Genomic DNA, 16,808 nt, shown 5'->3' on the forward strand with positions numbered 1-16,808 from the left:
TACATCCAGCCCTAGTTATGGAGAAGGAAGCAGCCGTGTCTGGCTCTATTCATGGAGAAAGCCTGGATTTATTTATGGAGTTTCCCCTGGATTATGGGACATAATGGGACACTGTCTATAACATCCATAATGGGAACAGGATCACATACATAAGCCAAGCAAGCCTGAGGCTGAGGGGGTCTTCAGTCTTTGTGGCTTATGCACAAGTTGCTGCACAAGCCCAGGCTTGGTGGAGACAAAAATGGGAACCAGATCAGGGAAAAACAACTAGGAGCAAAGCTGAAAAACACAGCTACAGTAGCAGAAGACAAAGGGGGAAAAAGGACCGATTAGTTACGTGTATGTGCCAAGAGTGGTGAGTTATGGGCTGAGATGGACCGACTGCCATAAGCAAAGGACCTCCCAGCCCAGGAAGGCTCCCCAGGCAGGGTGACTTACAGCACAGACTGGACAAATTTATTCAATTTGCCACTACTACATCTCTTAAACATGCAAGCAGAGGAATAATATTGCAGTACAACAGAAACTATCAGAGAAAATGGTTTATTAAAAAAAGAAAACAAGTATTTCTTTTCCATTCAAAGCACAAATGCAGGTTGGGAGAGAGGTATGTCCTGGAGAGCCCTGTCTGCCTTTTCTGCAGCATGAGCTGTGCATTGGTGAGAAAACACGCAGTGTTGCATCCTCCTGCTTGCTCAGCAGGGCTTTCCTCGTGGTGTACCACATATAAAAGTAAATACTTTAACGGATGGCACCTGAGAATATAGATGACCACATTATTAATCTGTTTCCCAGCTGTAATGCTGAAGTGCAAAATAGACATTTTTCAGCTAGCCATGGCAAAGATGGGAATGATGCATTGCTGGCTAATCCATCTCCTCCTAGATTTGCTCTCCTATACAAAATACTATTTTAATAAAGTGCCATTATCTCATAATTCACTCAGTGTCATGGCTAGGAAATAACCTCAGCCTGGAGCTGCCATCCTCTCCTTACAGGGAATATTAACAGATAGCTAGTTGGGTGTCACCTCTCCAGGGACATCACTCATTGTTGGAGCCAACAGCAAGCCAAACTTATTGGCAAAAGCAGAAGCTGTATAAGATCCAGGGGCCTTTTCTTCTCCTTCCCAATTGCATTCCAGGTGACCACAGGGGTGGCAGCGACTGGCACAGCCGTTCAGCAGGGCATGAAACCACCTTCCTGGCTGTTGGGATGTGGAATGAGAAGGAGAAGGTATCTCCTTGCAAAGGTGGATCTGGAAAGGTGGTAGTGGTCATCGCTGGGACTCACAAAGAAAATTGGTTTCATCAGTGTTTGCAGTGATGCAAACCGATGGTGGAAAGCACACGATGTGAAGGAAGGAAAAGCAACGTGTCAGGGGAAAACAGCCCTTCCCACTACCACCCATTCGAGTGGATGTGGACTCTTAGCGACCGGATAAATATTCTGTTTTGAGAGCAGGTTGAGGAATTTGCTGTGCCCAAAGCACTTTAGGCCCTCGGATGCTGCAATCCATTCTGATCCTGGCAATAGAGGACCTAACACCTGGAGCATAGGGCACGTAGGATAGGGAGGAGTTCAACCATAGGGTCTTTTACTCGCTGCACAGGCAGCAGCCTCCGTGCCCTAGGCTTACTAAGCCCTTAATGCTCTTAAAGGAAGGGAACAGGCATCACCAAGGGGACACCAGCCCCTGCAGAGCTTTGGCTCAGCCTAGGCTGGAGCAAGAGTTTTCCAGCGCAGGTTCCCCCCTGGCTGCAGTGTGCGGGAAGCAACTGCAAGCACTGAAAGCACTGCAAGCCTCTGCTTCCCCCTGGGAGCCCAGAGCGGCGTCAAGGGGAGCAGCCTCAGAGCCTCTCACCCCTCGCTGCAGCAGGAGCCTCTTCCCAGCTCCCAGCATCAACAGAAGGGCGAGGAGAAGACAGAATAAACACAAAACCTGCTATACCCTCCTTGCCTCTCATTGCATCTCCAAACCATTGAGACTGTTAGGGAAGCGGGATGAAGAGTATCCAAGGAGGAAGTCACGGTTAGATATTTTAATCACAGAAGATCAGTGCTCCATTGCATAATGTGCTAGCACGGCTGTTGGAGCTCAGCTCCCCTCTCTCTCTCTTCCTGGGGGTTCAAAGCATAATGTAATTTTAAAGAAAACAACAGAACAGGGAAGGCCAGCAAGGCTCGAGCACAACAGGAGGCTGAAATGCAGCTACCCCTACACTGACAAGGTGTCTTGAAGACAAGATCTAAGCTCAGTGCAGTAAAAAGATGCATTGCATTAAACAGGCAGTTTCAATTTAAAAGGCAATTCTTTCCCAGCATCGGTCCCACGTGGCAATGAGGATGTGTTAGCGGGGCACAAGGGTCAGAGTGCACAGTGCTGCTGTGGAACATCTGTCCTGAAGAAAGGGCAACTTCTAAAATGGGTTTCCAGGGGTAAATGCAGTTTCTCCCTTGGTGCCAAGGAAAAGATGCAGGAAGGATCCACCATGAGCACAGAGGGATTTGCAGCCTCAGCACGTCACTCTTTCCTGGTGCTCCCCAAGGCTGCCGTTTTGACGGCACTGGTGACAATCCTCATAGCTTTCTGCTCCTTTCCCACACTTGCAGGCTCATCAGGCCACATTTCTGCAAGCTCTGCACCAAGGACCAGCAGAATGGACTAAGTAGAAAGTGCTGTCAGCTGCTGCCAGAGGAGGGTGGCTCAGCAAGGTAGTCAAGGGCACTGCTGAGGTCAGGCTATGCTGTATCTGCTCCGAGTAGCTACATGGCAGGATGTGGAGCAGAGGCCAAGGTTCAACTCCTCTTCAAGCTTTGGGGGAAGGAAAAAAATTTAAAAAGAGAAGGAAAAAAAAAGAAAGATTTTCTATTTGGTCTCTTAAGACACACACAGACAGATCTAATGTTATCTATGCAGACAGCTTGGTATTCATGCTTGGACAAGGGCACATTTATTAGTTGCTCTAGAAATGCAGCACTAGAGGCAGAGCAGCTTCCTGGCTTCAACAGCAGCAGCCCAGGCTGTGCCACAGGGCTGCCTGGCAAACAACACGGAGGGGCAGGCAGCAGCAAAACCGTGCACCACAGCATGTGAAGCASAAGGGAAGTGACAGCACCAGCCTCTGTGGCACTGAGTTTGCCCCAGTCTGTCAAGGGGTGACAACCAGGGAGCAAGGAGAGATTCCCTGCAGAGATATGAGCCAGGAGGAGGCCTGGCCTGGGTAGGATGGAGGGAAGAGCTGGGAACTCACCTGTGCACACACAGAAATGAAGCACGTGGGAGCAGCACTGCCTGGGCCAGCCCTGGGCTTACAGAAGCCCAGGTCACTGGGACGGCACAGACCTCGTCAAACCACTGAAAAGCGTTTGGAGTTTGGGCCTCTCTAGCAAGCTGGGTCACAGAGACTAGCACAGTCAACAGCATTTCAGCAAGAAGGTCCTTTAATGCAGTTGCTTTCGGCTTATTCAAACCATTTTTTTTGGTGTATTGTAAAATCACGAATGGCACAGACACCAAAAACACCATGAGCAGATGGAGGCAGCAGCCAGTGCTCCTGCCTTGCACTAAGGGACACTTGTCTCCTGAAGCACATGATTACCCCAGAGATTTTTGCCGCTGACCCTCCCCACACACGCTAGACTGAAGCCTGCAGACTCCTGCTCACACAGGTGATCCTGATGGAAAAGGCAGGAGCGAGTTCCTGATGCCCTCTTTGCCTCCTTCAGCACCCTCTGCTTTCAGCCAGTCCATTTTCTGCCTGTGTTGCTGCACGGCATCAGCCACCCGGGCATCGATCATGGCCTCTGTCAGGACACCGTCCTCCGATGCATACGCTGCGGCCTGTGGAGGTAAAGGCGGGGGTTACCCACGGCAGATCCCAGAATTTCTGGTCCCCATCTACTTGCTTCTCCATGTGTTTTGTCCCCCACTACCCAGCACGACACTCATTCTTGTTCCATGTTGCTAGTGAAGCCAGAAGAGCCCGGCCCCTCTCCCTCAGAGACATTCCCTTCCCCTCCTGCAGCTCCACCAGGGACTGGCATCTATCAAATGTCCAAGGAGAGAGATCTGGGCACCGCTGCACTTAACCCTGCCTTGTGCACAAGCACCTTTGCCTACTGACCCCTGGATTTTCTGATGCCAGATCTGCCCAGCATCACTTCCACGATGCTTCAGCTCCCATTCCACACTCCTCTACCTCTGGGGCCTTTCCTTCCCACTCCACCCATATCCTGACTCCCATCTTCCACAGTTCTTTGTGTTAGAACAACATCTGCTCCTCACGCTATTTTAATAGGCCACAGAAACTCCATCAGAGGCCTCGCAGAAGAGCTGAAAAGTGCCGACATCCCTGCAGAGAGTCCCACAAAGATTCCAGGGGCAGGTTAGGAGACCTTGCTTTACTACTCTGCAGCAAGTGCAAGCTGTTCCTGTCCAGACACACAGGATGGCTCCGGCGCTTGTCACCTTGCAGAGGGCCCCACAAGCAGCAGAGCCTCAGAAGGGAGATGCTCCCACTGCTCGCTGAACAGCCCATCTCCAAGGTAACCCAGCAACTCCAAGCTACACATTTCTATATCTGGCTGCTCCCTGTGCAACTCAGTGCTGTGGTTCCCTGTGCAGCTCTGCTGCGCCAGGAGGCCTGAATAACACACTGCACTGTGACCCCTCCAGCTCTAACACCTATGGTACCTCCAGCAAAGCATCCCAAATTTCTGCCCACACCCCTTTCTCGAGGTATTATGCCATGGATTCTCTCATCCCAATGCTCCTGACTGTACGGCTTTCCTTGAGATCCCAATTAGAAAGAGAAGCTCTCAAGGCTGAGGCTGAAGTGCATTCATAAGGTGTTACATATAGGCCCCATAAATCTTTAGTGAGGCAAGCCATCGAGGCTGCCAGACCTCATCAGGTTTGCCATACCCAAGTTCTGACAAGTCAGCAAAAACATCACTAAAACAAAAATTACAGCGTAGCTGTTTTTTTGCTCTCTTTAACCTGCAACAGAGAGGGGAAAGAAGCTAAGCCCAGATTAGGCTGTTGCACTGGTCACTTTGGTTACAGCGTTGACTGGGCAGGCTGCGCCTCCCTGCAGGAGGGACAATTCCTTCTTCCAAGGCAAAAAAGGCTACAGAGCTGGTCCCCAGCCTCCTCTAGTTTGTATTCCAGTCCTTTTCAGAGAAAACTGTCCAGATTACAAGAAAAAGGAGGTCTCTCTGCATAAGCCACATATAAACAGGGAGCTGGAAGGCACTGCTTTTCGCTGCAAGAGGCATCAAAACAGATTCCCCCCTGCAAAAGTCTGGCAGCCCTTCCTTAAGGAAAGGAAAAATTAATGCTAACTTGAGATGTGGACATCAGCTTGTCACCCACTGTGAAAAAAGCAGAGGAAGGAAGAGAAAGGAACCTGCAAATGGAGAATTCACTGTGCAGTCCTCCAGCCAGCAAGATTTGGTGTTTTAAAATGGAGCGAGTGTTTCCTGGAATGTGCAGGCGCAGCTGCACGGCGCAGGGAGGATGCATTACCTTCCTCCTCATCGTTGCACAGACCATAAACGCAGTGATGTCAGCTCCTGCAAAGCTGTGCAGCTCACGCTCTGCTGATTTTCTCAATGACTTGCTATTTATAGAAAGCCTCGGGCCTGAACTGTCACAAAAGCAAATGGGGAGAGCAAGTGTCCTTTGTGGGAGCAGCCCGCGTGTGCACACATTTGTGCGCACGCCTCTGCCTCCTGCACGAAGAGATTTTAACCCATTTTCTGCAATGCAGGTATTTCTAACTCAGTCACAGCTACAAACTAACCTGGAAATAAAGAATTTGGAGGAGAAGTAGAGGGGTGAAGAATATAGGAGTCCAGCCTAAATGAGAGAAGTGCCACTTGGTCTCTGAAGTACATCAGTGGGTTTATGTTTGCGCTGCAAAACTAGGAGTCTGTACACTACTGTAAGGGATCTGAAGGGAATTTTGAAGTGTGTAAATACATCTGATCCATGGTGTATTTGTAAAAGATTAGATACAGGCAATGAAAAAGCATCAGGACAAAAGGAAAGGCTCAGTGTTTTGCAGAAGGGAAGCATTAAAATGGATTTCTAGCATGAGGTCTATTAGCTGCACCAAACACTATTCTTCCCAGTGCCAGAGGCTTTTCTGAATCTTAACTCTTSTTTTTGGAAAGTCTAGGACCTGAGCTAGACTGAACTAAGAGGGAAATAGAGCTTTTTTCATGACAGTCAATCCACTTCAAACACATCTAATGTAAACAAGACGCTCATGTAGAGAGCTCTTTATGGGTGCCTTTATGGGTGCTCTGGCATGCAGCACCTCGATCAGAATTTCACGAGTCACACAGCAGTTGAAGAGACCAACATGTCAAGAGTCAGTAGTTGCATCCTGAGGTTTGGCAGCTTTTCTTGAGCCAGATGTGCTAGCTCCTATAGCCTCCAATTGCCCTGATCTTCTCCCTCAGTCGTGCCAGGACAGCACTGTGCAGTTATGCAGTGCCCTCGTCTTGCCAGGCTATTTTTAACTCTCATCATCTCCCTGACCCAGTTCATAAAGCAGCCGTACAGAGAATTCTAACAGCACAATGAAAAGAAGAGCAGAAAGGCAGAAATAAGCAGCAGGAGCCAAGGCTGCCAGAAATGCCTGTCAAACTGCAGCCTTAATCCTTCTATGATAGAAGAGTGCATTAGATCAGCTGCAAAACTATCTACAACAAGCTACCAGCCAGAGCTGGCCCTGGCCCAAAATAGTAACACCATTCAAAAGATCAGGTTCAGTCAGGAGGAAGCCTCAGGGCTTTTACTGTGCCCTCCCAATCTTCTTCTGAGGAAAAAAAGGTACACGTGCCTAGCCACTAGCTGGAAAAACTGCTATTTTAACACTGACCCTTACCACATTACCCTTCCTTTCTCAATCAACAGGGTGCAAGATATGAAGCCTCTTGTTCCAGAACACCAGCAATTGATTTTGACACAGCTCCTGAAACAGCTTGTATCTTTCTACTCAAATACTGCTGCATCTTCACATCCTTTGTTTCTAAACCCTTCAAGTGCTTCATGAAAAGGAGAGAGGAACGTAGCCTCCTGCTGCTACTCTGCGGAGCACTTTTTAAATGTTCTGGTGCTGTAAGGTACCCTAAAAAGCCTCATTCCCTGTTAATTAATCATTAAAAAGCATGAAGAAGGTAAGTCAGCCCAGCCTTCTTTAAGATCACTTGAAGGAGGAATAACAGAAGCTAAGATCATTCCTGGAAATGGACATGGATCAAGTCCATGGATCGCATCATGGATCATTCCTGGGACGGATATTCCCATTATGACAAGATCTGAGTGCAACATGACACTCTGAAGCCTTCCAAGAAGTGAGAAGGACCCAAGAGGCCCAGTGAGAGCCACGTTTACCTGCCAGGCCACGGCAAGCTGAGAGATCTCTCGGCCAGACATGCCCTCTGTCAACCTGGCAATCTCCGAGCACTTCTTCCCATAGTCAAACTGGGCCAGCTTCAGACGTCTGGAAAAAGCACAAGAATTAATTTGCATGAAGTTGAATGAGAAGAGAAAGGAGGGAGGGAGTCCACAGGTAGCCATTTTTTTTTTCTTCTTTTCCTAAGGAAAGATTCTCAGATGAAACCACAGTAATTCAGCAGTGTATATCTGAAGCAGATGCTCAATAGCATGTAACTTACCAGCCTTCATGGATTTTTATGATAATTTAACCCCAATCCAAATACATTCAGCACAGGAATCTGGAAGCCAACCGTCAACAACGTAGCTCTTGAAGGGCATCATCAGATTTTTTGTTCTGAACACAGCAAACGCCACCACAGTTTAGGACAACTATCACAATGTAATTTGGATTAACGAAACATCGACAGCAATATTTGTGTAGAAATAGACCAAATCAAATAGAATGGAGCATGCTGAAAGTAGTTCAGCGCTAAGAAAGCCCTTCTTCAGTTTTACCTCTTCTTCTAGTTCTCTGAGTGCTCATCAATGTGATTCCTGCTCTGAGGGATTTAGAGAAAGGCCAGTTACAAGCTGGAAGAAATCTGATGCTTTCTTTAAGTGGTTCACAGCCACTATAGGTCTGACCGCCACATGTACTACACAGTTTGCCATGTATAGCAAGGAAAGCACCTGTCATACTGCTTGAATGTTATAGTGAAAAATACATAGGATATTAAGCATCAAAAAATTCTATAGAAGGTAAAGATTCTGCAGGGATACTTACTGTTTACCCTCTGTGGCTGGCTTCAAGACATGTCTATCAAAATACATCCTCACAAGCCGCTCCCGTTCTTCTAGCTTGGGTAGATCAAAATTCACTATTTCATCTATTCGGTCATTGATAGCCCAATCGAATTGCTCAGGCTGGTTGCTTGCTAAAACGAGCATAAATCTGGAAGGACGAAGAAAAACAGAGATTGAAAAAAAGAAGAAAAAAAAAAACCACACACACACAAAAAAAGACAACATACAAAACAAAAAAGACCCCAATAGCCTCATTATCAGAACTGCCATGGCCAGCATGCTATGCAGAATTTGAAGTCCTTTGCAATTAGACTAGAGGTTTCCAACTTCCTTTTGAATGACAGCTCTTTTTGAGAAATTCCTCACTTCAGGATAATACCTCTTATGTGATGAAAGTGGATATTTACTTGTTACTATGCTGTCCTGTTCTGTGTAGGAATGCATTTAAAGTTGCTCTGAGGTCCTCACTGATTTTCTCCTGCAAAGATAAAATCCAAAAGATGATCAGCTGCCTGGGGACCTAAGACAGGTCACAGAGGCAAGCAGTTTTATTGCCAAAATAAGCTCTACTATGCACAAGATAGTGACTTTTGAAAGCAAATCATCTGTAGGGCAAAGCTGTAGCTTGGTTAAGGCACCAAAAAGCAGTTCTGCTATGCAAACAGCCCAAGGTAACGATTTGTTGAGGACAAAAACAAACCCTGCAGGGTCCTAGCACTGCAGCATGACCAATCTTCCCTTCTTTTTGCTCATCCACATGCCTGCCTCTCCTCCTGCCTACTGTTGACAAAATCCCTAAATAGATGATGTCACCCATCTCATCCATAGGAAGGAATTTCCAAGTCAGCCTTGAGATGCTCCTCACATTCAGCTGCAATTTCTCGTCTCAGAGCCCCTTAATTAGGTGAGCAGTAGGGCAGGTGCCACTTTTAATCTTTTGACCATTTAGCCTAACTAATCAGGTTAAATAAGAAGGCTGCTGCCTGATGCTGCATCGTGCATCCCTTAGGCCACTGAAGAAGTACTTACCGTTGCCCTCTTCCGCAGAAAGGCATCTGCTTCATCCACAAACAGTAAAAGACTGTAAAGAGAAAGTACTAGAGAGTGATGCGAGTCAGGTAATGAGATTCAAATGATTCAAGGCCTCTCCTGTCCCACAGGAGACATCCATAATGGTAACTAGATGAAAATCCAAAGGATCATACAAGCAGGTTCATTTTTTAAGGCAACACTTATTATCTGAGCTGAGGCAACTAGCTCAGTGCATGTTCTTGGACTATCCCAGCAGCTCAGAAAACAGGTATTAGGTGAAGAAACTGCAGGAGATAAAACTGACTCCATATTTCTTGAATTTTGCTTCCTGTTGTTCAGAAGGCAACGGGCATGGACCTAGGTCAGGTGCAACATGCGGCAAACTCCACCCAGTTGAGTAACTTCACATCTTTCAACTTTTTCTTATTTTTTAAAAAAGATCACATCAATTTTGGCTTCCCCCCCACCTCTGCCCCGCTACAGCTCCGCAGAATTGGATATGAAGCTTAGACTATTTATTCTACAAATTCATTTTTTAATGGGGAATCAAGAACATTTTGGTGATGGATGCAAGAAAGGATTAGAACAGACACTGCAAGATAACCAGAGAAGACATAAATCACCAATTAGTCATTTCTCTCAAAATCTGCAATCAAAACACAGCACAGAAAAACAATAATACCCCACCACAAGCTCTCTACTGTATTTTAATATCCCAGCTGGACAATCAGCTTTGCTGATGCCTTCAGCCTGCAAGAATGCATTTATACCAGCATAAACAGACTTGCTATATTCTCTCAAGAAATCAGAGTTGAATTTTTCCCCCGAGATAAAAGTTTGTTTTAAAGGCCCCCTAAAGCAACACATGAGCTTGTGATTTTTACATCCTAATGGCAGTGCCTTTAGAACCTGTATCCCCACATTCAACATTACAAAGCAGTCAAAATCCACCCCTTATAGGCATACTTCTGAAGATATTATGCCTGGCCAGTGTTGTCTCATCTGTTCCAGAGAATCAGTCAGCAACAAGGAGAGATCAGGAGCCAGAGGAACTTCCACTTACCCTCTCCTGCTGGTGTTTGCCCAGTCGAAGAGCTTGTGCATGGCTGTGACTCCTTCCCGCCCCATGGGGGCAACATCGCCACCCGTCATGATGGCATAATCCATGCCCGAATGCACAGCTAATTTCTGGAAGGAAACACAAAAAAGTGAATGAAAATGGGAGTTCAACATTCTCCTCCACTGCAAGACTGCAAAGGCTTAGACCTCGCTATGCACTTCTGCTGAATACAGTCATCTGAAGGTTAAAGCAAAGAGGGCAACTCACGTAGAGAAGCAAGAGCCCCAGCAAAATGTGTTTTGCTGAACCCTAACCACTTGTCTGCTGTACAGCACGAGGCAGGAAGAAAGCTCTGCTCTGTCCATCAAGAGCATGCACTACTGCTGCTGACATTTAGTGCTTTGCATCAGTGCAATAATGCTGTGAGCTCTAACACAACTCTCAGCTCAAAAAAAAAAAAAGGTAATTTTCTGTGCCATATTTATCCTCCTCCTTTATAACACACAGGTTTGATGAACCCAGACTTTCCCTCTCTCTTATATTCACATTCTTTCTGATCACGTTCTGATCTCCACCAATGCTTTACAGCTACCACCACTATCTCCTTGCAGTTTTTATGGATGGAGTGGATTTCAGAGAAGCTGCTGAATTTTTCAGAGCACCCAATAACACGCAGGCTATGAGAATCCAGGCAGGGTTTTACCTTAGCAAAGAGCGTCTTTCCAGTGCCAGGGGGACCATACATAAGGATATTCCTGTATAGGCTTTTGTTCTTTTTTGTATTTCTTGTTGCTATGGCAATGTCTCTCACACGTGCTTCCAACTTTGGCTGCAAGGAAAGAGTTAAGCTCAAGTAACAGGTACCTCCATGAGCTTGAGATAGGCAGACAGTAACTGTTGCAAGGACTGGCAACAGCTCTAACAGTTAAAACAGTCACCTCATATTGAATGCCCTAGCAAGGATATATCCACCAGGAGCAACTCTTCAGAGAGCACTAACTCTTTCAGGCAAAGAAGTGATAAACATGCATGCTCATATTTATTCCTATATTTGTAGAAATATCAGGATAAAGTTATTACTGCAGGAGCATTTTCTCTTTACTGCCTCATGAAGCATTGAAATGTCTCTGGTATCAAGGAAGCAAACAACAGCAGCATTAATTACCAAGTTAAGGACCATTCCAAAGACTGATAAATGAATATGCTCCTCAGGCTTTTTGGCCTCGAGCTACAGCTGTGTTCAGTAATATCTGACAGATTGGATAAGTGGAACTCCACATGTTAATCTGCTGACTTCAGAGAAAAACTGCAGCGGTGCAAGCACTGGACAGAGACTTCCAACTGCTTTGCACAGAAAGATCAAAGGTTATCAGAGTTTAATGTGTGCCACTGAACACAGGAGCTTATTTACAGTCTCAGTGCCCCAAGGGTGCTATGTCTCCAGAATTACTAGAATTACAACATTGAAAGTCAAAGTAAGATTCAAAATACATAAATATATATATACACACACTTCACACATCAAAACAGCAAAATAAAATACTCACACTGAGAACAACTCCTTCAAGAGCATCCTGAGCCTTGCTGGTAAGACGCTTTCCAACCTAGAGAGAATAAATTTAATCACTGACACGTAGCAAACCCATCACAGACTTCACAACTCACCTGGACAAAAGGTCTAGATAAAAATTATATATATAAAAATAAAAATCACAGGGAAGTCATCTTGCCTATGCAGTTTTTAGCAGTGGATTGATTAACGGACCCAGGGATCGCTCACTGCCTTATATACAGAACAGCAAAAGGAATTTTGTATCCATGGGGCTAAAAGCAGTGAAAAACAGTGACAAAATTTACCTTAATGGGGTGCTTCAGTGCCTCCAGCACAGTGATGCGCGAGGTCTCTCTCACCAGGGAGGGTTTCCCCAGCCGGGCCTCAATGTATCGCCCCGCTACAGCGGTAGCGTTCCTGGCAGAGTAAACACCCACTGCTAGCAGGGTCAGGCCCGCCACCTGCGAGAAAAGGCAGCAGGATTAGCATCAGAAGGCAGAGTGACTTTGTCACTCACCCCCGCCACTGCTGGTTCCAAGACAGGCAGAAAACTGATTTCTGGGTAAAAAGACTGTGAAGCTAACAAAAGCACCTGGCAAGAATTTTCCAAAGGATCTCAAATTGCAAACATTGGGGCTGCTCCATGCAAATTATGCTCTGTGAGGCTAGGAACTGCACCGCTATCCACTGTTAGGACAGAATTAAGGGTTTTACTGTTTGCTCTTATGCTCTAAGCATTATTACTTTCACACTAAAGGTACGTTCTTCTTCACAAATGAAAAGCATCTGAAATAAAACCTCTAAAACAGGAACCACCAGTCCTGTAATTTAGCCAGAAGCAGTGACTTATTACTAAGTATGTTTTACTGCGTACATAAAACTCTCGATAGCTACCCAAGAAGTCTCACATTACTCCCTCACAGTGCTTGCTTATAAATTAATGGGATGAAGCTCAAGAAAAGAGGATTAGATTAGATATGGGATTTCTGAATGGAGATGTAGTGAGAACTCCCACGAGAGAAAAGGCAAAAGTCTGTATGTTCCAGCTATTGAAAATTACACAGCAATTGCTGCAGGGCAATCACCCAGATTCTGCAGGCAAGATGAAAAAACATGTCATTTTCTCTGTTGTCTAGAGAAAATAATCCCTTTTGTGTTTCGGGTCCAAATGAACTGAAATACACCTCCAACATGCTTTTCCCAATATCCTGAAAGAGACATTTCCAGTTTGCAGTTTAATTGCAGGGGTACAAAAGACATTTTTTTGTGGGAGGAGGGAAGAGATTTTCTGCGTCCAGAAACCATTACTGGCAAAGAAGCCCTATATCAACATTACTAAGGACTACACAACATTTTCAGTTTAACTACAAACAGAAATTCATCCGTCATGAAAAACTGAAGTTCTGGAAGGCCCACTCTTACCGTGGCTGTAACTTTATCCCAATCCGTTACAAAAGCACGGAAGCCTTCCCCGAAGAGCATCCCAGCTGTCCTACAGTAAGAGGAAACAAGACAAGCAGGAAGAGAAATTCTGAAGACTGAATTTGAACTGAAGCAACGTACAAGATTACTCTAAGTCCTCATAATAGCTTTGACTGATTCTCAGGAAGGTTAACTGAGGGCTCAGCTAGGAACCCAAACACGAACAAGGATGGCAAATACATTTATTTTCCGATGTGCTCGCCTGATCTGGCATTAAATTCAAAAGACTACTTGACACTAAGTCATTACGACCATCTTTTTTTAAATGGTAATAAAAGGTGTCTAATTCAAAAGCTCTTTCCATCAAAAACCTCAAAAGACCTAAAGGGAGCTTTTCTTATTTCGAATTGACAAACACCAGGAAGGTTTTCAACAGGGCAGGAGAAATCTGCAAAAGCAGCAGAGTAGCCCACACCCTTCGCTTGACTTGCACGTACTTGAGGGACTCCAACACTGTCTGTCGATGCTCAGCAGCCTTCAAGCGGATTTGCTCCCGAATGATGTCCGCGTTCTCTCGCTCGGCCTTGGCTCGGGCTCTGGCTTCAGCCTCAACACGCAGCATTTCATTTTTATGCCGCAGCTCCATCTCTCGCTCTACAGTTGCTGAAATAAATGAATAGATAAATGAGAGAGAGAGAGAATAAAATAAAACACATGCTGCTTGCCAATATGCTATTAACACAGGCTCCTGATTGAACATTGGCCAATATGGATATGAATTCAAAGATCACTACGGAGACTGATCTGCCCATCCGCTTTGTCACCAGCTAAAGAAAAATGAGTAACTCACCTCGCCTCATGGCCTCTTGCTTCTGCACAGACTCCTCCTGCTTCCTCAGATTCTCTTCATTAGCAAGTTGCTATAAACAGAGATGATGGTAGTAGATTTGTTGAAGTTTTAAGAATGCAGTGAGTAAAGTATTTGTAAAGTATAAGGGTTATAAAAGCTCCCAAGAAAGCAGTATCTAGTTTAAAGGGCATTCTTCACTGTCCAAGCTCCCATTCCAGATTCACACTCCCAAACGCAGCGCCCATAGCTGCGTTGTCCTGTCCCTGTTTTCTATTTGCCTGGCCAAAAATGCTGAAGCCAAGCATATATAAGAAACTAATAGTATCATACCTGCTGTCGCATCTGCTCATCATAGCGCTGCCTTGCCAACTTGTCCTGATATTGGGCTCGCTTCAGAAAAAGAAGTATTTAGAATAAAACATCATTTGTTTAGAAGAGAGCAATATGAGAGAGTAGAAAAAAAAAAAATCTTTCTGACCCAAAAGCGCTTTACTGGCAGAACTGTATTTTCATGTTCAAAGACAAAATATCTAGATGACTGTAAACAATATTGCCAAGATATGCTGCTTGTCAATTGAGCTCCATTTCTCATTAGTTAACTTTTTCTCATTAATTACTTTAACCTTTTTTTTCCCCACTGCAACTGGCAAATAAATCGGTGTCATCTGAACTCCACTGTAAGGGGTCTGGGCACCCCAATCCATCAGCAGAGATGACCTTGGACAATAGGTGATTCTATTCTCCATTGCAAGTAGAATATCTCATAAGTCATGTTCTCAACAACTGTATTTCACAGCACATCACTCAAAAGTGAATCTTGATTAAATTTGCTTTGGCTTCATCAAATGATGACCTACAAGCTGCAAGTGTTTAAGAACTAATTCATGAACAGCTCAGATACCTAACAAGAAGGCTACGTCCTGATCCAGCCCCATTCAAAGTCTGAGCTCCAAGGGGCTAAAAAGCAACATGTGMCAGCCAAGCACTTGTAGCTGGCATCGTATATCCCCAAGTTACATTTAGCAATTCTGTATTTTCAGGAACTCTCAAAGTAAACCATCACCACGTGTGAGCAATGAAGACAAAGCCAATTTGCATTTCCCAGACTTCAGTATTATCATCTCCTCAGTAATTCAATACAGATGGCTAAAACATACCAAAAATCATCAACTGCTCAAAAGCCAACTTCTGACAACACTCAGATTTGCATCACTTCTCCTTTAAGGTAACTTGTTCTTTCCGAAAGATCAAGCTTGAAAGAAATAGAAGGTCAGAGCCTAGTTAAGATGTAAATCCAAATAACTGGAGAGATTTCACTGTCCAAGTAACACACATGCTTGATAAACCAGCACTCCTCAATCTTTTAATACCAGCAGCTCTTCTGGCACAAACAAGTGCAAGTCAGAACGCTTGACTTCTCTTTAAAGATCCTTGAAGGGAAGTTAAAGGAAGAACAAGCGTTATGAGGTGTCCCTTCAGGTGTTCCAGAATTTCTGAACAAGAGTTTGACACCACAAAGCTGCACCAATTTGAAAATTGGTCCCACCATTACAAAGCTGGCTTACAAAACAGGGGCAGTCTGTGAACAGGCTCCCCTTTAGGGTTGCCCCAGGTAGAAAAGCTCAATTAATGCATTGTTTCCCTTTTCACAATGGAGGGCACAAACAAGATCACTGATGGGTTGGATTCCTCTGCATTTCCTTACTGCTTGATGCTGTTTTGTTTCCTCTGTGAGTGTTTTTCTTCTCTCCTCTGCTTGTACCCGTATCTGTTCACTCTTCAGCTGTTCTATGGCAGCTTCATACTCCTATTGTAGTAAGAAAACAGTCATCACAGAGAAGCTCAGTACAACATCCTACTGGTGACAACTACATTCCAAGAAGAGCATTTTTAAAAGCACTGTGATACCCTGCAAAGCAGACAGACCCTGTTTTGGCTTTATAAGGATATGTGATCAGTAAAATATGAACTTAAAACAGAAAGCCCATAGTCAGCCATTTCACAATTTCACGTGATCTAAAAGTCTACACGACAGCACTTCACCACACAAAATTAAAGAAAATCCGATGCAAGAATGAGAAACTTTGCACTCCCACCACACTGTCTTATTATTTTCTAATAAGGCTCCAGTTTATCCCCTCCCCGCACCGCCCAAGCCTGACAATTCCCTGACATACAAAGCGCTGGGATTTGGGCCACACCTTGAGCTTGGTTTGCTGCTCCAACTGCAGGGTCTGTTCTTGCATTTGGGCGAGACTGAGGGCGTCTTTGGCGTGGCCTGGAAAGGGGTAGCAGGAAGAAGGGATCAGGGTTTTGCTGTTCCCGCAGCGAGAAACTTCCCGCCTTCCACAGCCCATTCTGATGCCCCCAGAGCGCCCCAGACCCTCCCCGGGATACCCCCGCTCGGTGCCCAGCAGGGCCCGGCCCGGTCCTCACGCACGGGACGCGTCGAGCTCCCGCGCGGCCTTGGCCGCGCGCTCCAGGCCCGTGGGGTCGAAGTTGCTCCATTTGTCCTTGGGCGCTTGGCGCTCCCCACTGCCGCCCCCCGCCGCCCCGGGGCCGCCCGGCGCGGGTGGGAGGGAGAGGCCACCGCTTCCCCCCGCGTCGCCACCGCTGCCGCCATGAGCGGGACCCG

The 16,808-nt window shown here is 45.7% G+C and overlaps 1 protein-coding gene across 2 annotated transcripts; it reads right to left on the bottom strand.

Moving 5' to 3' along the window:
• Positions 1–1,273: 1,273 nt before the first annotated feature.
• On the bottom strand, positions 1,274–16,524 carry LOC112957391 (ATPase family AAA domain-containing protein 3). Of its 2 annotated transcripts, XM_026051024.1 has the most exons (16): positions 16,375–16,524; positions 15,879–15,980; positions 14,504–14,563; positions 14,174–14,243; positions 13,821–13,986; positions 13,324–13,393; positions 12,207–12,362; positions 11,897–11,953; positions 11,053–11,178; positions 10,353–10,477; positions 9,287–9,338; positions 8,665–8,735; positions 8,238–8,405; positions 7,409–7,517; positions 3,669–3,844; positions 1,274–2,815 (listed from the first exon to the last, which is right to left on the bottom strand). In XM_026051024.1, exons 1-16 carry the CDS (start codon positions 16,417–16,419, stop codon positions 2,800–2,802), a joined length of 1,569 nt encoding a protein of 522 aa, XP_025906809.1. In that variant the 5' UTR covers positions 16,420–16,524; the 3' UTR covers positions 1,274–2,799. The 2 variants fall into 2 exon arrangements, with proteins under 2 accessions (XP_025906809.1, XP_025906810.1); XM_026051025.1 differs by lacking the exons at positions 15,879–15,980; positions 16,375–16,524 and adding an exon at positions 15,331–15,573.
• Between the last annotated feature and the right edge of the window lie 284 nt (positions 16,525–16,808).

Source organism: Nothoprocta perdicaria, unplaced genomic scaffold (genome assembly GCF_003342845.1).
Source record: "Nothoprocta perdicaria isolate Ctin4 unplaced genomic scaffold, notPer1 scaffold_72, whole genome shotgun sequence".
NCBI lineage: Eukaryota > Metazoa > Chordata > Aves > Tinamiformes > Tinamidae > Nothoprocta > Nothoprocta perdicaria.

Bases quoted from the DNA above. Each gene is read 5' to 3' on its own strand.
- LOC112957391 (XM_026051024.1), bottom strand. From the start codon at position 16,419: ATGCAAGAACAGACCCTGCAGTTGGAGCAGCAAACCAAGCTCAAG. The intron at 14,564-15,878 runs GTAAGGAAATGC...CTTTTTCTGAAG, and splicing joins AAACAAAACAGCATCAAGCA to CGAGCCCAATATCAGGACAA. The intron at 14,244-14,503 runs GTATGATACTAT...CTCTGTTTATAG, and splicing joins ATGAGCAGATGCGACAGCAG to CAACTTGCTAATGAAGAGAA.